Raw genomic sequence first — 25,755 nt, 5'->3', positions numbered from 1 at the left:
ACAAGTTTCTTATCCTTTTGAATGCAATTTGAGCAAGCATCACTAGCTCCTAAGAGAAGTTCATAATTCAACCAAGGATAATAAGCCTCAGCTCTATGTTTTGATTCTGAAGAACTAGTACATCGACAATCAAAATTCAATTCATCGAAGATGACATTTCTTGATATTTTGATGCGCTTGCTCACCGGATCATAGCACCTGTACCCTTTATAGTCATCAGCATAACCCACAAACCTGCACTTTAAAGCCTTGTCCTGAAACTTATGTCTCCTTGAACTGTCAACATGAACATAGCATAAACATCCAAAGACATGCAAATCATAGTAGTTGGGGTGTATACCAAAGAGAGACAAGTAAGGAGACTTGTTTTCCAAAATAGTCATGGGCAATCGATTTATCACATGGATTGCAGAATGAAAAGCCTCTGTCCATAAAGTGATCGGAAGATTACTGTCATGCATCATGCTCATCGCACTCTCAACAATATGGCGATGCTTCCTTTCAGCAATCCCATTCTGCTGAGGTGTGTGTGTGCAAGACACCTTTTTTCTTATCCCATTACTTTGAAGAAAGTTAGTAAAGTCAATGGAAGAAAATTCACCTCCTCCGTCACATTGGAAACTTAGGATGTTTTCAGAAAATTGGTTTTTTACAAAGGAATGGAAGTTACGGAACAACTTGAAAGTCTCGGATTTATGTTTCATGAAAAATATCCAGGAATATCGAGAATAACTGTCAACAAATAAAAGATAATATCTAGTTCCAGACATTGAAGCAACTGGAGCAGGCCCCCAAACATCAGAACAGATAGTCTCAAAAGGTCTTGAAGCTCTTTTATTGATAGAATGAAATGGTAAAACATGACTCTTACATAAGAGACAACTAGAACATTTATTGTCATTGACATTTATTCCTAAACTTGACTTGGGAATAAGATTATTCGAAACAAGCTTTTCAATGAAACTACTACTGCAGTGACCTAGACGACCATGCCAAAGATTTGGCTTATTGATTTCAGAGACACTAAAAACACAGGTAGGATTTTCAGAAGACAACGATGATTGGAGCTTCAAGTTTGGATCTGCAGAGCTAACATGTGTTGAAGGATCTTCTTGAAAAACATACATATTGCCTTGTCGTTTTCCTCTAGCGAACGTCTCCTTCGTGTAGAGATCCTTAACAAGAACAGAAGAAGGAGTAAATTCAACTGAGGCTTTGACATCATCAACAAGTTTAGAAACTGAAACAATGTTTTTCTTTATATTAGGAGCATAAAGAACATTTGAAAGATTGATGGAAGATTCGGGCAAGGATATGATGGAGTTTCCAATATGCGAGACAGAGTGGTGTGATCCATCTCCAGTAACTATACTACTTCTACCAATGTAAGGAACAAGTTTTAGGAGCTTACCTGCATCACCAGTAACATGAGTCGCTGCGCCAGAGTCCACATACCAAGTACCTTGCTCATTCTGTTTCAGATTCAATTCTGCTAAGGCTGACAACAGCAACTCTTTTACTTCTTCATTGGTCCTTGTATTGTCTGTGCCTCTTTTTGTTTCAGTTTGTGTTGATTTTCCTTTATTTAAGGGATTGAACCAGCAGTTGGCTTTGATGTGCCCCCTTTTATTGTACAGAAAGCAAGTAGTGATTGGCCTCTGTCTTTGTGAGTTGGTATATGAGTTGGGTGTAGGCAATAATCCACGACCGCCATGGCTACTTCTCCCTTGTGCTCCTTTTCCCTTGATATCATAGCTTCCTCGTCCTCGTGCATAAGTAACCCCTGTAGCAAGAACTTCTTGTGCCCCAGTTTGCATAGATGATTCTTCAGAAAATCCCTTTAGATTCATCTCATATTGTAACAATTTTGCGCGTAGATCTTCAAAATTGGGCAGCTCAGGTAAACATAATAGAGAAGTGACAATCATATGATAGTCGTGTCCCAATCCACTGAGGGTTTGCTGTACCAAATCTTTATCAGAAACTGTACTTCCAACAACTGCTAACTGATCTGTGATAACCTTCATTTTGTTCAAATATTCCATGATGGACATGGAATCCTTTCTTAACATTTGAAATTCTCTTTTAAGAAACATAATCCTGGCCTGAGAAACCTGTGAGTATGTCTGAACTAGTCTGTTCCAAAGTTGCATGGCAGTGCAGTCATCTGGAATAGCTACAAGCACCTCTTGTGACAGTGTTGATGTAATATAAGCAACAAGCGCTTGGTCTCTTTTCATCCAAGCCACAAATTCAGGATTTCTAACATATACGGTACTAGCTTCCCCTTTGTTGTCCCTTTCTTCTTGTGATAGGAACTCAGGAGGAACTGGAATAGATCCATCCAGGTGTCCAGAAAGATCCTGACTCCTAATGAAAGGTATGATTTGCCTCTTCCAAGTCAAGAAATTACCATTATTTAATTTTTCAGACACGAGATGACTGAGGAAACTGGAAGAAAGAACCGATTGACTAGGAAGTGAATTCATGTTTGAATTCATGTTTCACAGAATTAAGAATGTATTCAGCACAATCTGCTTACACCTGCAGTTTTTTTTTTTTTTTTGCAGGAACTAACTCAGATCGATGCTATCAGACTGCAGAAACAATTCAGATTGCTGATATGAAACAGAAATTGAATGTCAATCAGATTTCTGATTTGTATATGAAATGGAATATTTTGATATAAATGAAACAGAAAATGAATGTATCGGCTTGATCAAGGATGCAGCTGAATCAAAATAGGACCCTGCGTGATTAGATCACGCTGCTACCAACAGCAATAAACTAGGTATGCGAGTGACAGAATGAGAAATAGGACCCTGCGTGATTAGATCACGCTGATATGAAAGAAATAAAGAGATCAATAAACTGAAACAAGAGAAAAGGAAAGGGATAGGTAGAAGGCTGTGGATTGGGTTATTCAGGGGATAGAAAGAAGATTGTGGGGAAACCGAGGTTCAGCCACCACCGAAGTAAAAGAAAAATAGAAAGAGGATAAAAGAGGACTGTGGGAAGGAGTCAGATCTGATTATCTTCAGATCTGATTGATATCAGATCTGATATAGAAGAAATGAATGTGGGGAGACAAAGATGGGTCGTACGTGAACCAAAAAAAAAAATGAAAATAGGGAATGGAGGGATATGTTCTTGACTTAGAAGAAGAAATCGAGAAGGACAGATCTATCGGACGTACCTTTGAGATCGATTCCAGTTTCAACTGAAGCGTGGCTTTGATACCATGTTAGATCTTGAATCTCCAGGTCCTTCCACGCGTGAGATCTGAAAAACAGAGAGAGAGAGAGAGAGAAAGGGAGAGAGAAGGTGGGAGAAGCCGATACCCCTTTTTCAATAGGGTCGGTTGCTGTGTATTCCTTCATATTAATAAGTGATTACAAAATTTTAGGGTACTAAAATACCCCTCATTACAATAAACAATATTACATAATGCCATTAATGAAGAAGTGGATGTCACGGGTCCTGGATCTTCAGATCCATGACCCGGAACCGAGAAAACACTTCTTTTCACCATGGGCAGAAGTTTGCTGACCTTTGTGATGAAAGAATACTGGGAAATGGACCTGATGAAACTTCCTGAAACAAGTCAAAACACAAACTTTAGAAAAAAAGATAGAATTATGTTTATATAATTATCATTAAGACATACAGGGTACACCAAAAAAGTGCATGTGATGATTAAAATGCCTCTATCTGCTAATAATACCACAAGCCCCGTCCAAGATGAGGAAGGTAGAACAATCCCCATGTACACAACTGGAAGATTTTTTTGGCAACGAAAACAAGATTGAATAAATAAGTTAGTCATCATAATATAAACTGTTGCTCTTTACATGCATAATCATCTTAAAGCATTTTAGAATCCATTTTCAAATGTTTTAAGCATCTAAAGAACCATATGGACAACAGATTTCACCATATCAATACAACTTGTTTCTCTAAAAGTCCAATTGACATTAGCTGCAATCTGCCAAAATGTTTCTATATTCCCTGCAACATTCTCTGGTAGACTTTTCACACACTTCACGCATGTGCACAGACACAGGCACACAGGCATGCGCACCCACACCCACACACAAAGTGCACCCATATACACATGCAACCCGCCCCTCCCGCCCACCAAAAAAAAAAACAAATGCAGTACACTGAAGAAAAATCTCCATGCTTCATACCTTCAGCTCATTAATGAACCATGCCATCTTGTACAGGCTCACCCAAGGCAAAATGTCTTTAGCAAATATAGCCAGTCGTAATATTAATATCATGATCATCATAAGGATTACAAAATGCTTAACGGATATCATCCCCAACTTAAGGGGGGAGTCTTGAAGTGCACAGAGGTATATTGGTCTTTTTACCGAAACAGCTGTATTTTTGTTTTTACTGTATACAGGGTATCAAAGCTATTTTTGTCATTTTTGAGGGTATATTTGTCATAAACCCAAATAAAATATACACGGAACTTTTGAGTGAAAGGATTGAAACCCTAACCCATGATTCTTCTCCTTCACCATCTGCCTCCCTATTTCTTATATTCTTTCTTTCATAGTTGCAGATTATCAAGATATAGAACTGATGTTTTAAGAACTCACCATACTTGGCTTGACAGGGAGTGAGAGAAAATGTAACGTGGTGGAAATTCTCTAATACTTAATCTATCCTTTATGCATTCCTGTAAATTCAATATTGTAACATATTGCAATATTCATAACAGGGCAGCAGCAACTAGGTACTTTGACTCAACCCCAGTAAAAATCAACAAAAATAGACTGTCTAATTAGATGATTTAGCCCGCTGCAACTGTAACCGAGACCAGCTTTCCTTCTCTCCTTTTCTTATTCTTGTTTCATTCTGATCAACAATGTCAAGGCTCCTCAAGTGAATAACTTAAAACTTGGACATGAGTGGCATTCAGTAACATTAATGCACTGGAAATTGCTGTTTTCAGATTCCAATCATTTTACCCTTAGATTCATGAACCATTAATTTATGCAAATCCACACAGAAACAATCAGCGTACAACTTTTCCATTCTGCATCATGTTAAACACTAACTCACAATGACATCCCAAATCCCTATGATTATGGATCCTCAATCACCACCCATGAAGAGTTGTGTCATATCTCTGAAGCTGCTTGGAGTAAGACCACTATTTGTAAAACCATTAATAAAATACAAGTAAACTGCCAATAAATAACATAATCAGAAAAGCAATACACTCTGCACCTGGTCATCAAATGTGTATACCAAGGTTGCCAGACTAGGAAAAGGAAGCGGAAGCGAATTTTAAAAAGTATAGGAAGCGGGAAGCAAAGAATAAAAAAAAAGCAATATAAGAATTGAATGGGAATCAAAATGAAACACAAATAAAAACTAAAATAAAAGTGAAAACTATTACATTTCATATTTTTTTAGTGTAAGAATTAAATTTTTAATAAAATCTAAAAATGATGACTACCAATTTAGAGAAAGCACATGAGAGTGAGTGAGAAGAGAGAAAAAACACAAAAAACAAGAAAAGATAAGAGAACATTAAGAAGAATAGATGAAGCGTGTGGGAAGCATAGGAGAAGTGTGGGGGAATTGAGGTTCTCATCAAGTTTCGGAAGCGGGGAGTATTGCTCTTCCGAAGCGAGCTTCCCACCTATCTAAGAAGCTTCCGGTAACTATGGTGTATACAATTCACACGTTGGTGCACTTATATTTTGTCTAAGATTGTTTGTTGACTTGTTTACATAGAAGCATGTCATCCATTTATTACTAGAGGCTTAGAGCAATTCTATGTAAATCAAGATTTATAGGATGTTTTGGTCCAGCAGATTTTGTGAAGCATTAATCAGAGATTCTGATTTGTGGAACAAACACTTCCTTGCATTATCTGCTCTCCAAGGTGGGATTATAATACAGCAGGAAAATGTATCATGGATGGGATAATCTCTTTCCAGTCATGAATGAACTAGCAAAATGCAAGCCATAAAGCAAATAGTTCATGCAGAATGTGAACACTATCCTCACACAAAATTACAAAAACATTTCCTTTTGCTTTCCGTTGCTAATGTTTCATGACAGCTGGAATATTACCTTAGAAGGACGGTTGAAAGTGAAGGATGCATGACATACACAAACATCTGCCATCATTTCCAAGTTACTTCGAACTCTTCCATATCTATTCTCTGATAGAATTTTGCGGCCAAAATACTAACAAAGAAATTCAAACAAATAATTAAGCATTACATAGAACATGGCCACACTAATAGAAACTCAATGCCCCAAGTCATCAACTATGTAAGAGACCATACAATTAAGACCTTAGAGTATTTAACTGGCCAAGGACCTGGATAAGTTCCTGAAAAGACGTCATTCATGACTGGGTTTGGATCTCAGGATCCAGACCCAATTCAGTTTTATTTTAACACATGCTCATTAATGGCGTACTATAATTTTAACCTGTTATGTAATGGGTATTTTCGCACCCTAATAGTTGTATCAGCACATACTTAATGGGAAGCCAATACCGTAGACCCTGATTGGGTTTTCTGCAGCCACTGACGTCTCTCTCTCTCCCTTTTGCTCTTCTTCTTATGATTGAATGGTGGAATACCATTTTCTAACATGGCATCAGAGCAAGAGATCTATCCTTAAGATCGTGTTCTCCTTATGAGCATCCAGTCAAGCCTCTTTGTCTTCTTCTAAGGTATTTTCCTATTGGTTCATACCATTTCTTCTTCTTTTTTCACAATCCAAATTCTTGGATTTGCTCATTAATCACGCATTCTTTCCTTCCCTTGATTGTTTCTTCTCTTAATGTTCTTTCTTTCATACTGCTGCACGTGATTTTGTAAGAAGATGCAACCCACAATCCGAATCCTCAAATGATTCTCACAAAAGATCTCCCACAAGAACCATAAAGGTTCATAAGCAAAGCTCACTCGCAAGAATCAATAAGATTCACAAAAACACCACCCAAGAAAGAATGCAAATATAATTTCATTCAAGTGGGATATAACCCACACAAAAAGATACATTTACAATGGGGTGAGACCCCACATTTATACAAATAATAAAGAAGAGGGAGAGTCGTTGGGGTCCCAATGGCTCTATTTAGAGTTGTTGGGAGTCCAACGATTCTCTTATTGCTTTATGCTTTTTGACTAAGTCAAAAAGGCACAAAGCCTATTATATGTCCAAAAACTAAGAAATGATGCTTTATGCTTTTTGACTTAGTCAAAAAGGCACAAAGCCTATTACATGTCCAAACTGAAAAAAAGAAAGCTAACTAAACTAAAAAGAAAAGCTAACTAAACTAAACTAAAACAGATAAGATTACATATGATAGTGGTATATTACATATGAGATTAGCTATGAGATTACAATTTTAACACTCCCCCTCAAACTTACGGTTGAACAACCAAAAGTTTGTCTAAGAGAAAATAAAATCGGGGAGCAACGAGAGGTTTAGTAAAAAAGTCTGTCAGCTGATATCTTGATGAGACATATGAAAGATCAATGGTGCCATGTAGAAATTCCTCTCGTACGTAATGACAATCCATCTCGATATGCTTAATCCTTTCATGGAATGTCCGGTTGCTAGAACTTTTATTGTCGCAGCATAGTTGTGATGCTCTCGTACTCATAACACCCATATCTTGAAGTAATCGCCTTAACAAGACTACTTTCATGGTGGTTGTATTCATGGATCTGTACTCAGCTTCAGTTGATGAAAGAGAGATCTTTTGTTGCTTCTTGCACCTCTAAGAAATCAATGATTCTCCTAAAAATACACAAAGTTCAGTACTTGAGTGTCGATCATTAGGGCCACCTCCCCAATCTACACTAGTATAAGCAGTTAATTCTAATGAGTAAGAAGCAGACAAGGAAAGTCTTTGAAAGATAAAAGTTCTAAGATATCTAATAATGCGTAACGCAACTCCCATATGGACAGTGGTAGGAGCATGCTGGAATTGACTTGATGTGTAGAGAGCATGCGCAATGTCAGGTCGGTCTTATGATGGAGAGGTAAGATAATGCCCCAACAAGTTATCCGTAAGGTGTTGGGTTCTCAAGCGGTTCTCCATCGTCAATCTTCATTTTAATATTCACAACTTCAGGAGTATCAAAATGTTTTTCATCTGCGATTCCTGACCTGTCAATAATATCAAGAGCAAATTTGGATTGAGTTAGTAAATAACCTCTAGGAGAATAAGTCACTTCGATACCAAGAAAAAATATTAAAAATCTTAAATCACTCATTTCAAAGTTGTCTTTGAAAAAAAAATTGATATTGTGAACTCCCTGTTTATCACTTCCAGTGATGATCATGTCGTCCACATAGAGAAGAAGAAGAAGAATATCTGCATTAAATTTCTTAATAAACAAAGTTGTGTCAATAAGACAAAATTAAAAACCAAAATCAAGCATAACCTGACTGAATTTATCATACAAAGCCTTTGGGGTTTGCTTAAGACCATACAAAGCTTTATATAAACGAAGGGTTTTTCCTTGAGGAATCTTAATACCAAGTGGTGGTTCCATATATACTTCTTCAGCTAGGCTCCCATTGAGAAATGCATTTTTCACATCCATCTGAAAAATATGTCATTTCTTTATTGAGGCAAGAGCTATTAAGGTTCTTACGGTGGTCATTCTAACAACTGGTGCAAAAGTCTTTTCGTAGTCTATTTCATATTCTTGGGAATAGTCTTTGGCAACTAGTCGGACTTTGAATCTTTCAAGAGTGCCATCACTCTTGGTTTTAACTTTGTATACCCATCGACATCCTATGGGCTTTTTTCCTAGTGGAATATCTTGAACAGTCTACGTATTTGCCTTTTCTAAAGCATTTAACTCTGTTGACATGGCTTCGACCTATTCTGATTATTCTTTTGCTAAATTATAAGATTCTATGTATGAATGTAATAAGGCAATATATGCTTGATGTTTTGGGGAAAAAGACTCATAGAATACAAATTTTTTGGGCACTTTTGACACCCTAGAAGATTTTTTTGTTTCTATTTGATCCTATGCTTTAGAATATTTTTCTAGAGCACAAGGTTGCTCTAGATTACCTCGTCTGAAATATTGAATACAGTCTGGGTTATTATGAGATGGTTTGGTGCTTACAATATCATTTTGATCTTCTTGATCAACTTCACCTTCATTAATCTTTGGAACTAAGTCCAATAAGAAAGAGTATTCATCTACTTCTCTAAAATTCTTAATTTCAAAAGAACTCTCATTTTCTAAGAATGATACATTTCGTGATACATATAACTTTCTAGTTTTGAGATCAAGGCATTTATAACCTTTTTTATGGTTTGCATAACCAAGGAACGCACATGGAATAGCACGAGGGGAAAGTTTATCATTCTTGTTAGAAAAAACAAAATATTTGCAACCAAATACCCTTAATCTTGAATAATCTGGAATTTGTTTGAAAAGTTTTTTCACAGGTGATATATTGTTTAGCAAAGATGATCGCATTCTATTAATGAGATATACTGCAGTTAGAGTAGCTTCGGCCCAAAAGTTTTTTGGTGATGAGTAATGAGTAGAGTTCTTGTTGTTTCTATAATATATCTATGTTTTCTTTCTACTAAATCATTTTGTTGTGGAGTATATGGGCTTGATCTTTGATGTGTGATGCAATGTAAATTTAAATAATCGTAAAATTCTTTTGATATATATTCTCCTCTGAATCGGTGCAAAAAATTGAAATATCATTTTTAAATTGGTTCTTGACCAGATTATAAAATATTTGAAAATGAAAAAATACTTCGGATTTATGTTTGAGAAAATAAATCTAAGTATGCCTTGTAAAGTCATCTATGAAAATGACATAGTACGAAAAACCTCCTTCTGATATGACAGGTGCAGGGCCCCACACATCCGAATGTACTAACTCAAGAGGTCCAGTAGAGACAAAATTTCTTTCTTGAAAGGGTAATCTCTTCATTTTTCCAAGAATACATTTTTCACATTTGAATGTCTCAGAATTACCAAAAAAAAATCATATTTAGAAGAAAATGAATCTTGGATATGCTAGGATGACCAAGTCTCCTATGCCATAGATCCAAGTCTATTTTTTGAACATTACAACATAAAGTATTCTTGGAAATTTCCAAAAAATCCATGTAGTATAGGTCTCCTTCTCTATGGTCTTCCCCAATCAGCTTCCCTGACTGATGATCCTGCACCCGACAACCACAAGAAGAGAAGGAAACATTATATCCATAGTCAGATAATTGAGAAACAGACAAGAGATTGAGGTTTAATTTGGGAATATACCTAATTTGTGGAATAAAAAACTTTTTTGAGTTTTGAGAAATATTTTCAAAATTTTCTATCCTTTTGATTTCTAATGATGTTCTATTAGCAGTAAAAACATTTGACCCTTTTGAGTTATGACATTCAGATAACATATTAATATTTGGGGTTATGTGAAAAGAAGCACCTGAGTTAAGAAGCCATAGAGATTTACCTAGATCGGAAGTGCTAACTGAAGAGACTGCGGCTCCAGTAGATGAAGATGCTCCCTTGAGTAGAGGTTGAAGCGCTTCCACCAATTGTGCTAAGGACATACTTCCAATAGAAGATTCATTTGACTCTTGTAGAGGTTCGACCGAGGCAACCTTTTTCTCATAAGGTCTTTTCAATTTTGGACAATAAGTTTTCACATGTCCTGGTGACCGACAATAATAACAAATGATTTTTCCTTTCTCAAAGTCATTCCCTTGTCTTTCATCATTTCCCCTTCCATAGTTAGGGGGTTTGTAAGTTCTAACATAATTTCCTGATTTTGACACGGCTAAAACAAAGTCATCATCACACTTGGTAATTCTACTTTTGAGTCTATTTTCTTTCATACTTAGTTCTTCTATTGTGTCTTCTATTGAAGGCACATTTTCACGGTGGAGAAGAATAAACTTGGTAGATTCAAACTCCAATCTTAATCCACTAATAAATTGAAAAAAATGTTACGCATTTATTTGATTTTGGCGAAGTTTTATATCTTGTGGGCAATGACACTTTGGTTCAAGAAGAGACAACTCTTCCCATAATTCCGACAAGCCATTATAGTATTCTTTAATACTCTTGTCTCCTTGAATCATATTTCTAACTTTGATTTGTAGATTGCACACGTGCAATATCTTTAAGAGAATACATTCTCCTAAGGTAATCTCATGCATCATTTGCATGCTCAAACTTTGCAAGGCTTGAGCATTTCTTTATGTCGACACTTGTTATGAGCCAAGACATGATCTTGGCATGTCCCATTCTCCATTCCTTCCAATTTTTTTCATAAGTGGAGATGGCTTTAATTCTTTCAACCTCCGTGAGAGGTATTTATTTTTCTCCTTCATCTTTTGTAAGGATTAGGGTAGGTTCCACGTCAATCTCATCTACTAATCCCCATAATCCTTTTCCCCATATAAGATGCTTCATGATTGAAGCCCATGTGACATAATTGGAATCGTTGAGTTTGATGGGCTTAATGGTGACATTATCATTGTCATCCATTTTACAATTTTTGGGAAGAAAGAGATAAAGAGGATAAAAAAGAGATCAAATCCAAAAAAAAGAAAATAAAGATGAGGATACTCTACCACAAACGATGAGTACAAGTATTCCTCCAAACTTTCACACGATCACAACTTCAAAGGAACTTTACTTCCTTTCAAAATCTCGAATGGCACGCTTCCCGATACACCAAAAAGAACTTAGCTTGATCTCTTCAACCAATGGCTTTGATACCATGTAAGAAGATGTAACCCACAATCTGAATCCTCAAATGATTCTCACAAAAGATCTCCCACAAGAACCATAAAGGTTCATAAGCAAAGCTCACTCACAAGAATCAATAAGATTCATAAAAACACCACCCAAGAAAGAATGCAAATATAATTTCATTCAAGTGGGATATAACCCACACAAAAGATACATATACAATGGGGTGAGACCCCACATTTATACAAGTAATAAAGAAGAGGGAGAGAGAGTCGTTGGGCTCCCAACGGCTCTATTTAGAGTTGTTGGGAGTCCAACGGCTCTCTTATTGCTTTATGCTTTTTGACTAAGTCAAAAACTCATAAAACCTATTATATGTCCAAAAAGTAAGAAATGATGACTAAGTCCAACGACTCGTTATTTCTGTTTTTCTAAATTGATGTTAGAACAGATTCTGATTTGGACATGATCTCAGTTTTGTCTTGATTGATTGATATCACTTTGAACCTATTTCCTCTCTACTTTGGATTCTTTTCTTTTTAGAAAAGAAAACACGTTATTCTCATATTAATGTACTTCTTACTTATTGAATTCTTATTTTTATTCAGAACAATTTTTCTTTATAGCATAGTCTAGTTTTTTGTCTCGGGTCTGCAGGTTATTATTTAAAAAAAAAGGGGGCAGCCAAGTTCTCTGACATTCAAATTTTGTTCTAAATTTTTGTTTTGTTTGCTCTAAAGTCAATTTTCTTTTCGGTCTCTTAACCTTCTTAGTTTTCGCTTCCCATAGACTATGGATTCATTTTCTTCTTCCCAATCTGGCCTTTCTTCCAACTTTCTTAGTTAGCTTGTGTCTGAGAAACTAAACAATTCCAATTTTCTAACCTGGAAGAGAGATAAATCATCACATTCATAAAAAGTCAGGATCTTTCTAGGCATCTGGATGGCGCTGTTCTTGTTCCTTAGGGTTCATATCACAAAAAGAAAAGAATGGGGAGGGTGACACTCCAATTACTTTTGTTCGAAATCTAGAGTATATATCCTGGATGAAGCGAGATCAAGCTTTGGTAGCCTACATCACTTTCACTCTGTCACAGGAGGTGCTTGTGGCAATCCCAGATGACTGCTCAGCTATGCAGTTATGGCATCGTCTTGTTCAGACGTATTCTCAAGTTTCTCAGGCTAGAGTTTTATTTTTAAAAAAAGAGTTTCAAATGCTGAGAAAGGACTCCATAATTGTGTCATGGAGTACTTAAACAAAATGAAGACTATCACGGATCAGTTCGCCATCGTGGGTTGCGCGGTCAGTAACAAAAATATGGTGCAGCAAACTTTGAGCGAGCTGGGACCCGATTATCATATGAGGGTTACTTCCTTGTTGTGTTTGCCAGACTTACGTACATTTGAAGACCTTCGTGTTAAGCTCTTACAGTATGAGATGACTTTGACGGGATTCTCTGAAGGTACTCACAACCCCATTGGAGCACACGACGTTCTTGCCACAGGAGTTACCTATGGTCGAGAACGTGGCAGATATGAATCTCAGGAAATGGGAGGTCAAGAGAGGAATGGACAAGGAGCTTGTGGAATATTACCTACTCCCAGTATGCCTCCTAATCTGCAAAGGCAAAGGACAATACCTACATGCTTTTTCTGCAACAAAAGGGGGCACATCAAGGCAAATTGTTGGTTTAACCCGCAAAATAAAGGAAAGCAATTGGAGGCAAAAAAGGGAACAGATACATCGAAGAATAGTGGAGAAATCAAAGAGTTGTTATTATCTGTCTTGGCTGAATTGAATATCAAACAGAATGATCAAGGCACTTGGTATGTTGATTCCGGTGCAGCCACTCATGTCACTGGTGATGCTGGTAAGCTCCTAAATCTTGTTTCTTGTGTTGGTAAAAATAGTATAGTCACTGGAGATGGGTCTCCCCACCGTATTTCGCACATTAGAAATTTTGTAATTTCTATGTCCAATTATTCTCTTGCTCTTTCAAATGTCATTTATGCTCCTAATATCAAGAAAAATATTGTTTATGTTTCTAAGCTTGTCGATGGCATTAATGCTTCAGTTGAGTTTACTCCTTTTTCTGTTCATGTTAAGGACCTTCACATGAGGAAAACGTTCGCTGAAGGAAAACGACAAGGAAATATGTACGTGTTCCAAGAGAATCCTTTCTCTCGTGTTCAACCTTTTGATTCCATCTTGAAGGTCACATCATCATCTTGAGTTCCTCCTGAGAGTGTTTTTAATCTTTCTAAATGTATTGAGCCGAATCTTTGGCATGGTCGTCTGAGTCATTGTAGTAGTCGCTTTATTGATAAGCTTATTCTCAAGTCAAGTCTAAATTTAAGTGTTGATAATAAAAAATGTTCTAGTTGTCTTCAGTGTAAGAGTCATGTTCTTCCATTTCATTCAATTAATAAAAGAGCTTCAAGACCATTTGAAATTATATGTTCTGATGTTTTGAGGTCCGGCTTCAGTTCCTTCCATGTCTAGCACTAGATATCTCATTTTTGTTGATAGTTATTCTCGATATACATGGATCTTCTTTATGAAAAGTAAATCTGAAATCTTCAAGTTATTTCGAAATTTTCATTCCTTTGTTCAAAATCAATTATCTGAGAATATTATTTGTTTCCAATGTGATGGAGGGGGTGAATTATCTTCAAATAATTTTATTAATTTCTTCTAAACAAATGGAATAAGTAGGCAGGTGTCTTGCCCTCATACACCTCAAGAGAATGGGATTGATGAACGGAAGCATCGCCATATTATCGAGAGTGCAATGAGCATGATGCATGATAGTAATCTTCCAGTTACCTTCTAGGCAGAGGCTTTTCATAGAGCAGTCTATATCATAAATTGATTGCCTATAAACATCTTGGAAAACAAATCACCCTATTTCTCTTTGCATGGTGTACATCCAAATTATCATGATTTGCGTGTATTCGGGTGTATGTTATGTTCATGTTGACAGTTCAATGTGGCACAAGTTTCAGGATAAGGCCTTAAAGTGCAGATTTGTAGGGTCAAGTGATGATTACAAAGGATAAAGATGCTATGATCCCGTGAGCAAGCGCATCAAAATATCTAGAAATGTGTTTGATGAATCAAATTTTGGTCATAACGCTAACACTCCTCCTGAAATTTAAGTTTATCACCCTTGGTTGAACATAGATCCCTTTTTTAGTATTGACGATGTTTGCTCTTCAGAATGTAATCAAAGAGATGAGGAAAATGTGTCTACTGTTGCGCAAAGGACTCAGGAAAGTGTGATTTTTGAACCATTATTGACCCCCGAAAGGTATAAATGCATTGTTTATTCTCGACGTGAGAAGGAGAAACTCCCCAGCTCTAATCAGGAGTTGAATTCTCCTTCTGTTTCCATTCAATCACCTGTTCACAAAAAGTCTACCCGGCCTTGATATCCTATTGATAGGTGGGTTAGTTATAAGAACTTCACGATAGATTTTCAACTCTTCTTAACCTCTTTGGGCAAGGAAGATCAACCCACAACGTTTTATCAAGCAATAAATTCTAAGAGATAGATTGAAGCTATGAACGAAGAAATGGAGGTTCTTCATGAATGTGGCACTTGGGATATTGTTCCTGGACCACACAATCGAAATGTGGTTGGGTCAAAATGGGTGTATAAGATAAAGTATAAGTTAGATGGTACTATCGAGCGATACAAGTCTAGACTGGTTGCCAAAGGTTTCACATGGGAGCAAGGACAAGACTATGATGAGACCTTCAGTCCGGTCGTGAAAATGGGCACTATCAGAATCATACTATCATTGGTTGTTGAGCACCAGTGGACTCTCAGTCAACTGGATGTGAAAAATACATTTCTACATGAAACTCTCAAGGAGGAAGTATACATGGAGCAACCCACTGGGTATGCAGAAGGGAACTCCAAAGAATACGTGTGCAGGTTAAAGAGAGCTATATATGGTCTAAAATAGGCTTCTCAATCTTAGTTTGACAGTTTCTCTCTTGAAGTAGAAAAATATGATTTTAGTTGGTCTCTTCTTGATCATTCTCTTTTCATATTCAAATGCAAAGATGTAGTTACCCTGTTATTGATATATGTTGATGACATTATCATTACAGGTAACTCTAATGAACATATTGAACAAGTTAAGGAACTCTTGAACCATAGATTCATCAAGATGAAGGATCTTGGTAAATTGTGATATTTTCTTGGAGTAGAAGTTGATAGGACTACTGAAGGCATGACACTTACCCAACATAAGTATATCATTGATGTTCTTAGCAAGGCAGGTATGACAGATTGCAAGCCCCTAAGCACATCCAGTGTACTTTATCAGAAACTCAGTTCCCAAGATGAAGATTTGTATGAGCACCCTATAGGATATCGTAGGATAGTAGGAATGCTTCAGTACCTTACCTTCACTCGGCCTGATATTGTTTATTTTGTTAATCAGGTATTTCAGTTCATGCATGAACTGCATATTGGGCATATGAAAGTTGTTAAACGCATTCTTCGATATTTGAAAGGAACTATTGGAGATGGTCTTGTGTACAGAAAGAGTATGCATGGTCATCACATGCATGAACTTCTTACACAAATGCAGATTGGGCAGGAGATCCAGATGAGCGTAGGTCAGTCTCAGGATATTGTGTTTTCATTGGTCTAAGTCTTGTCTCCTGGAGCAGTAGGAAACAAAAAGTCATAGCCAGGTCGAGCACAGAACCTGAATATAGGTCAATGGCAGTTGTTACAGCCGAAGTAACATAGATCAGACACCTGTTGACAGAAGTAGGAGAATCAATTTCTAAATGCATTCTATTGTGTGACAATCAAAGTGTCATCAATATGTCATTTAATCCTATCTACCACAGTCGTGCCAAGCATATTTAAATTGAACAACATTTTATAAGACAGAAGGTCAAAGAGAAGGAAATTGAACCAGAATTCATTCGGACTGCTGATCAAGTTGTTGATTTGTTTACAAAGGGGCTTATCAAGGATAAATTTTGGATGTTAAAAGGCAAGTTGTTCATGGTTCAAAACCATGTACAACTTGAGGGAGGGTGAAAAGACGTCATTCACTGGGTTTGGATCTCAGGATCCAGACCCAATTCGGTTTTATTTTAACACATGCTCATTAATGGCATACTGTAATTTTAACATGTTATATAATGGGTATTTTCGCACCCTAATAGTTGTATCAGCACATACTTAATAGGAAGCCAATACCGCGATTGGGTTTTCTGCAGCCACCGACGTCTCTCTCTCCCTTCTACTCTTCTTCTTGTGATTGAATGGTGGAATACCATTTTCTAACAGTTCCTACCGTAACAGATCCTCTACGGCTTAAATTTCAACAAATACTACGTACTCTGCTTAAGAGTATTATATAAAGTGTCCTCCCCCTTGAGAATCTCTTTCTACAAGATATTTCAACTTGCATAAGTTCATTATAAAAAAATCATCAAAAATCAGCAGTCACAAATAGAACAGTTTCCGTTTTCAACGAAGAAAAATACACTACTAGGAGACGAATAAAAAGGCAATGTACCTTAAAACGTAAGTGTCATGCAAAATTGACACGGGAATTGACAGAAACATTAGCAGAAAATGTATTAAGGTTAGTAAAGAGCCAATATTCTCATACTGAGGAATTAGATAACAAACTCCGTCATTCCAATATCCAGGAGTGTGCTACCACCACAGTTCGCAAAACAGTTTCCATTCCATACTACCACATGTCAATCACACTATTTCATAGATATTAAATTCTAAAAGTACTCGACTTTCTTTCCAGTTTCTAACAAACTAAGGTCCTAGCTTTGTGAACTTTTTGCACAGAAGTTAAGATCCTGATTTGTGTAGATCAATAGTCCTGAAGGGCCAATTACCAACAAAAGCAAATGACAGATAGCAGAACAGTTAGGTGGTGCAATAAGGGTCATCTTGGAATTGTAATATTCTGCATTTCTGATGATATACAACATCCCACTACAAGGCAAAAGAACTTATCAGACAATTGAAAAGGTCAGCTTAAATTTTCTAAAAAGAAAAATCAAATCAAATCACTAATTAAACTAACCAGTTTACATTTTATCACATTATCTCTTCAAGAAATGGCGTGACAGCATCTCTGACAAGCCCAGTACAGGAAATTTTTCACAATTGAAAAGCTCATGAAGCCTATAGTCACATGTTATCACCGAGTTCAATGGATCCTGAAAAAGTAGATCACAAGCAGTGAGTGATAAACTGCAGGCAAAGAGCTCCCACTGATGACATGTTAAATGATGATGGAAATGGAAGTATGAAACACTAACCTAAGATAAAGGAACACAGAAAACTGCTAAAGCTTGAAAGACTTAGAAGATATTCAAAAGAAAGGGGAGAAAAGGAAAAAGAGAAAATATCTTATGTTTAAGTATAATTTCAAAACAAACAAATTATTATGCATAAGAATGCAGCATAACAAGGTTATAGGCCTTCTGAATATTCATATTCTTTAAAAAAGCAAGCCACCAAGGACATAAAGAAAAGGTTCTGATATAGAAAAAAACCACGTCCTATGTCATGTAATTGATGGAAAAGGTTATGCTATAGGAAAAACCACATCCTATGTCATGCAAATGCCCCCCCCCCCCCCCCCCGCATTTTGGCTGTGCTAAGAGACATCTTCATCCCTTGCTTGACGCAGAAAATAGATGAATATTCATTATTTTCAAGGTAGAAATAGTATTGAGATGCTTTTATACAAGCCAGCAATCCATTCCAAATCATGGAAGACTTTTACGTTAAGTCTACTTGGAGCAACAACAAATTCCCAGTTCGGCGGAATTAAATCCTGGTGGTTCCTTCACGACTCCCTTGGCTTGAGATGGCTGCATGGACACAATTCACAATGGATGAGTAGCTTAGCTTTCCAAGTTTATGAGATTCCATTATCTTATAAACAGAACCTACAGGCTCTCAATTCACTTCAGGTTCACTCGGGAAGACTTTAAACTCTATTGTAATCCTAATCTTCAGTCTTACATTAAGCTAGAAATGGACGCACTTACCAGGAAGACAATTTTTGTGGAATACATATGCTATTGTTTATGATCTATGGAATTGATCATACTTGTAATGGACAAATGGGAATGCATAACCAGGTAGGTAAAGAACCGGAAGATAGAGGTTTGACATACGTGTGGAGAAAAAAAATGCTCTAGCAGCCTCATGGTCACTACAGTCAACACACCCACATATTTCAAGAACATTCATGTATCTTCAAACGGTGAAAGAATTGTGAGATATCATGAGTGAAGCATATTCTGAGAAAAAGATATATTAATGGAATGTGATATGCTTGACAAAATGCAACAAAAAATGCCATCAAGAGAACAGAAGTATTAGTAAATAGCATAGATTGTTCAATTGTGCAAGGAAAAGAATAAAGAGATCGAAGAATAGGAAACTTTTGATATTCTACAAGGATTGATTTTTTCCAAAAATATGAGTTCATAAAGGCTAATATCCCCGACTCCCCATCTCTTAGTACTACCTATACTCTTTTCCTATGAAAGAAGAAAAGGAAATGTTTAAACACGAGACAAGTGCAAAAAGATGGCTCTTACTAGTACACCACATGCATCTAAATTGGATCTTGAGAAAGGGAAAGATAGACAAGGAGTTACAGTCAAGAAGTATGTGGAAGTACAAAACAACGTGCATAAGCACAATTACAAATCCAAAAATAGACACAAAAGCACTAATGATGCAGAGCATCCTAAAGATCCACACATTGAAGGCAAGTTGGATCCATATCCAACTCATTAGATCCGATTCGGGATGCGATCCGTGGCAGATCCAATCATATAGGACTATCTGGGTCCAATTGGATCTCTGCGTACCCAGATCCACTTTGAATAGCATGTTCCAATTTCTTTGATATTTTGTTTGTTTCTCAGAAATTGTATTTCTAAGTTTGATTTCATTTTGTATGTCCGGAATCATTTAGACTTTTATGTATTTTATTTCTGTTATTTTTTTTTTCTTTTTCTTTTTCTTTTTTTTAGGTGTTGGATTCTATGGATCCGGATAGTTCTAGTGCCCTGTAAGATTGTTTTGTGGCACTAGAGGGTGTATGGGGTTGTTAGGGTAGTTTTATTTTTTTCACGTATTTTCCTTTTTGACAGAATCCACATTATAGCCAGTTTGGATCTTGCCTAAGATCCAAACTATCTGGGACCCAGTTGGAACCACTTTATTTGGAAAGCCAAAGACCTCAGTCAAACTCTAAGTATGACTGGGAAAAGGAGCATGTGGTTGTTGGAAGGCAATGATGACCATTTTCAAAAGGAACCCATGCATTGGGCAAGTGGGCGGCAACTTGGAGAAGCCCGCCCCCCTTTTGTGAGTGATTGGTGCTGGGGGTGGCATCATCATTCCACCCTTTTGAGGGCTTAAGAGCCTCATGGTGGTCGACCATGGGCTGGTGGTTGTTGTTTTGAGAAAAAATAAGGAAATCCGAAAATGGAGTGGAGAAAAAAGGTTTGAAGGTTGAAGACAGTCTCGGTATTTTGATCGTATCTCCCTAGATACTGATCCAAATTGTATGATCTTTAGCTCGTTGGAAAGCTAAGATCTTGATCTACAAGTATGTTTTTACCACTTGGCTTGATTCGACTCGGTTAAGCTGATAAAGTCTATAACAAGTTGCCTACTGATGGCTTCAAGGAAGTTTGTGGGTGATGGGTTGTGAGTGATCCTAGTGAGTGTGAGAAGGAAATGAAGAAGGTGAGTGTGTGAATGAGAAGGACCTTTGGTGAGTGTATTTTGGTGAAGAAGGAAAGAGCTCGAACTAGTAAAGAGGACCACGATCGCTGCAGCTGGAGGAGTTAGCGCATTTGAACCATCCTACATCATCCTCATTGACATCCGCAAGCTTTGTTTGTCTTTTCAAACCTTTGTTCTTATATTTTGAACTTGTTACTTTTGATTCTCTCAGCATGCAAGCACTTGACTTATGTTCATGAATGAAAGTTTGAGTTTTAAGTTCATGTGTTGTTTGAAAATAGATTCCAACAATCTGCAAAACTTGTGATTGCTTACTCTTCCATTTCCTGTCAAAAATCGGATTCCCGGTTCTAGAGTTGTCAGAGACAACTCCAAAGAATCGACTGTATCTGCTAAGATACTGGTCTGATTTTAGTGTTCTTGGGCTTCCTGGAAAGCTAAGACACGGGTCTACAACATTGTTGTTGAGGTCGCAGCCTGATTCGGCCAGCAGGGTCCCGAAAATTCCCTATCAAGCGGTCGGTCAGACAGAATCTGTCAGACCCTGTCCCATCCAGAACATTGTGAACAGTGTTCCGTATTTTGGAGATTTCTCATGATTCCTTACATGAAAATCAGATCTGTTTGATTCTGTAGAAAGCTAAGACAAAGATCTATAACTTTTATATTTTCTATTTTAATCGATTCAGCACGAAAGTAGTCCAAAAAAATTTTTTTCTGTACTTGTCTTAGGTTTGAATATAATATTCAATGTTATAGCATTATATGTATGGTTTCTTGATTTCTGATTATCTGGATATTTATGATGTGAAATTGAAATCTAAAAGTTAGTCTGATTAGCTAACATTCGGCTGCACAATAGTGAAGTTTGGGGTTTCTTCTGAAACCCTCATCTGCTTACCCGAATCTGGGGTGATTCGCACAACCAACTAGAACCCACTTAACAGGTTAGGTTAGTTCACAACTAGCTCATCAGGGATTTTTAAAATTCCATAGAGGCGCGTGTGATTGCTCAAAAATTACGAGTCATAGCTTTTTGGAAAGGTTTGAATCAGGCTTTCAGATCATTTGTTGGGAGTTTTCGCAAACTCCATCGTCTGAGGAGTCAAAACTCTCTTCGAACAGGCTGTCTACCAAACCCGGAGAGCCTGTCACAGATTTGATTATCAGTCCCGGTTTTGAGTCCGTGGAGCAGACATTCCTGATCTGAATCCAGTGATTTTGGATTCTTTGGAAAGGTGTGTGTGTCGCACACAACTTTCCTTTGGACCGTCTCTGTTGAAACAGAGTGCACAGATTCCAAAAACCCTATTTCCCATATTCATGTTCGGACTCATCTTAGTAAAAAAGCTTTTGCGCGTATTGAGATCCGTTCGGATCTTGGATTGTGGATCGGTGCATACCGAGTCTACATCAACTAATGCACTACATAAGCACAAAGTACATACCAGGTTACAAAGATTTATGAACAACATAAAAAATATACACTTTATTTATCACAAATGCTTAAGCAAAGCCTTATCTTACAAAAAGAAGAAAAGCACTACATATAGAGCCAAAATGGGCATTTAAGAGAGGCATTCATTGTTCCAAGAGTCATATAGACCCTCTACACTATACAATAAAGACAAAAATGCAATATTGTGCCTAGTGAATAGTCATTATTTATATGAAAATAACAAGACCAAAATGCCCCTAGAGAGCATTACCTATTATATAACATATATATATATATATATATATATTAACACCCCTCTTCAAACTTACGATGAGATAACTGACAGTAAAATACCAGCTGCTAACTTCATTTGAGACAAAATGTAACCTTTAGGAGAATAAGCTATTTTAATACTCAAGAAGTATCTTAGAAATCCCAAGTCAAACATATCAAAATTTTCTTTTAAAACATTTTTTATTTCATTAACTCTCTTTGTATCACTTCCTATGATTATCATATCATCTATATATAGTAACAATACAACAATATTGGTACATATATCCTTAACAAAGAGAGCAGTGCCAATATAGCAAGATTGAAATCTCAATTTGATAATAGTAACACTAAATCTATCATACCAAGCTTTATGAGTTTGCTTAAGTTCATATAAGGTTTTTCTCAGTTTTAAAGTCTTATCATTTTCAATATTATATCCCGAAGGGGGAATCCAATTTAAACTTCCTCATTAAGATCATCATTGAAGAAAGCATTCTTAACATCTAATTGGTAGATAGGTATTTTTTAATGGAGTCAACGGCTATTAGAGTTCTAACACTAGTCGTTCTAGCTACAAGAGCGAATGTTTCTTCATAATCAATTTTATATTCTTGTGAAGGGCATTTAATTATGAGTTCATGGTTTCAACCCATTGATGACAATCTTTGGCACTATGATAGTGAGAGGGTTCATAATGCGAATGAATTGCAAGAACACATGCTTTAAAATTTGGAGAAAATGAGTTATAAGACACAATTTTGCTTGGTGGAATAGATGCTTTATTCAATCTCTTAAGAGTGATGTTTTCTAAAGTAGACTCTTGAATACTACCTATAGGAATATCTTGGGAAAATTTATCATAGGCACATGTTTGGATATCATTTCTACGACGGGTATAGACTTGAATATTTTGAGAAAAAATCTCATTTGATTCATTAACATCATGAGACAAATCATTGTCATCTAAAGAATTTTCACAATCAAAAAACTTTTCACAATCATTTGACTCACATGAGTCAACCTCTTGTCTTGGCAAAAGATCAAACAAGAATGCATAGTCTACTTCATCTTTGTTACTTTCTTTGTCAAATCTACTTTCATTTGCTAAAAAGGTTACATCTTTAGAAATATAAAGCTTGTTTTCTTTATAATTGAAGCACTAATATCCTTTTTGGTTTTCACCATAACCCAAAAAACACATTCAATAGCTTTTGGCGAAAGTTTATCTCTTTTATGAGTAAGAACAAAGCATTTACAAGCAAATATATGCAATCTTTTGAAATCGGGTGCAATCTTGAACAATTTTTCACAAGGAGTCATATTGTTTAAAGAATAACAAGGCATTCTATTTATCAAATAGATAGAAGTCAAAATGACTTTGGCCTAAAATTTCTTAGGAACATTTTTTAAAACAAGATTCTAGCAGTTTTCATTATATGTCTATGTTTTCTTACCGTTAGTCCATTTTGTTGAGGTATACGAGGACAAGAACTTTGATGACAAATTCCATTTTCTTTTAAAAAGTTTTGAAACTCATTTGACATATATTCTCTACCCGAGTCAGATCTAAGAATGGAGATATTACTTTGAAATTTATTTTGACCATCATATGAAATTCTTGAAAACAAGAAAATACATCAGATTTAATATGAAGGAAGTAGATTCATGCATATATTGTGAAGTCATCAATAAAAATAACATAACAAGAGTATCAATCCTTTTATATGACCGGTGAGGGTCTCCATACATCTGAATGCACTAACTCAAAAGGTCTTTTGGAAATAAAAGTTCTTTGAGGAAAGGGAATGGATTTCATTTTCCAAAAATATAATCCTTACAAATAACATATTTTTCATTCTAATAAGTCTTTGCAAATGGGAAAAGATACATCTTTGAAATATTAAGATGTCCAAGTCTCTTATGCCATATTTCAATATCTTTTTTTTACATGGTTACAAAACGACTTAGAGGGCCCAATTTGCTTCTCTGACCGAAGATTCTGCACAATACGCTTTTGATGAGAAAATAATTTCACACCCATGATCAGTAATTTGAGAAGCCAAAAAAATATTAAGATTGAGTTTTGAAACTACTACTATTTTGAAAACAAAAAAGGTTTGAGATATTTTTAAATCCAAAATTTCAATTCTTTTAATTTTTAAAGAAGTTCCATCGGCAGTTGAAACATAAGGTAGATTCATATTGGTGCATACTATTAATATATATATATATATTACCTAAGTCAACTATTGGTTGACTTGGGGTTGGCTGATTGTTGGACTGCTGGTCCAACAACTAGAAATCTAGTCATTGGACCTAATCCAATGCCTAGATTGATCCCCCTATCTCTCCTTCTAATCCCTCTCTTCTTCCTCTTATTCTATATAAAGGGTAAGTGTGTGCCTTTATAAGTGAGAGAGTGATGGGTAGTTTTCTAGGTTTTGAGTGTTTTGAGAGTTGTAGTGAGACTCCTTTGTAATTTTTCATTTCTTTTGTATTATTTGAATTTCATACTTAATGAAATTATTTATTTTTAAGTTTTGTGTTCTATGAGTATTTTCATTGTGAATGTGTGTTTAACTACATTGTATTATTGGCTCATGGGACGTATTCGGGATTGCATTGGAGTCTGTACCATTTCGTGACATGGTATCAAAGTGAGGTCTTGAAAAAGATTCATATCAATAGATGGCAAGGATTTAAGAATTTTGTATTCTGATATGTATCTTTGGATTTTCTATTTTCATATGTATGGTACGTTTTTGTAAAATGGCTACGATAAAATTAAATATTTTTTAAATATGTAATATATGTAGTGAAAATTTATATTTTGCAAAAGATGTAGTTTCTTAAAATCTTATGTATTTCATGTTTTTGCAAAATACTAAATTTCATGTTTAAATCTCTCTTAACATATGTGTGGACTATCTTTTGGATTTTTTTTTGTGATCAAGCATAAAGATTAAAAAGATGTATTGTGTGATCTTTTTTTAATATAGACATGTTTTTTATATTCTCATAAGGTCTTTCTATTATCATGTGAATGTGTCATTTCATGTATGTTTGAGTGATATTATTCTATTAAGACTATTTTCAAATGACTTGTTATCGTATACTCAAATTTTTTTCATGCTTATCTTAGTGGTTTCTTTTTTGAGTATTGATATCTTATATCATACATCTTGGAGATTGTATATTCATTGCATTCTGAAAAAAAATATCTTGTTTAATGCGAACATATGTGGGTTCATAGTTATGTATGTTATAAAAAATCTTTATGGCTCTTTGAGAACATTTTATTAATAATGTCAACATTTTTATGTTTATGCATAGCTCCTAGTTGGTTCTTTGTATCTCACCCACTAGTGATTTTGTATTTGTGTGATTGTGCACTTAGCTCTTTTGGAATCTCTATATGTTGCCTTCAATTGCCTCATAGTAGATTTAGATCTAAAGATTATATAAGTTATTTTTGTATATTTAGTGAGATTTATTGGATTTGTTCTATGAGATGTGCCTT

At 35.9% G+C, this 25,755-nt stretch overlaps 1 protein-coding gene across 2 annotated transcripts in view; it reads right to left on the bottom strand.

Moving 5' to 3' along the window:
* Positions 1-17,670: 17,670 nt before the first annotated feature.
* The window catches only part of LOC149848133 (uncharacterized), a 32,350-nt gene continuing 24,265 nt past the window's right edge, over positions 17,671-25,755 (bottom strand). Inside the window, exons 5-6 of one of the 2 annotated variants that reach the window (XM_090020353.1) lie at positions 17,826-17,961; positions 17,671-17,734 (exon numbers count right to left, since the gene is read on the bottom strand). In XM_090020353.1, coding sequence (XP_089876479.1) covers positions 17,845-17,961 — 117 coding nt within the window. In that variant the 3' untranslated portion in view covers positions 17,671-17,734; positions 17,826-17,844. Of the gene's footprint in view, positions 17,962-25,755 lie in introns of both variants that reach the window. The other variant, XM_090020352.1, reaches the window with a different exon arrangement.

This window comes from Nuphar pumila, chromosome 1 (assembly GCF_984573655.1).
Source record: "Nuphar pumila chromosome 1, dmNupPumi1.hap1.1, whole genome shotgun sequence".
NCBI lineage: Eukaryota > Viridiplantae > Streptophyta > Magnoliopsida > Nymphaeales > Nymphaeaceae > Nuphar > Nuphar pumila.
This window is presented reverse-complemented; position numbering and strand designations above follow the sequence as displayed.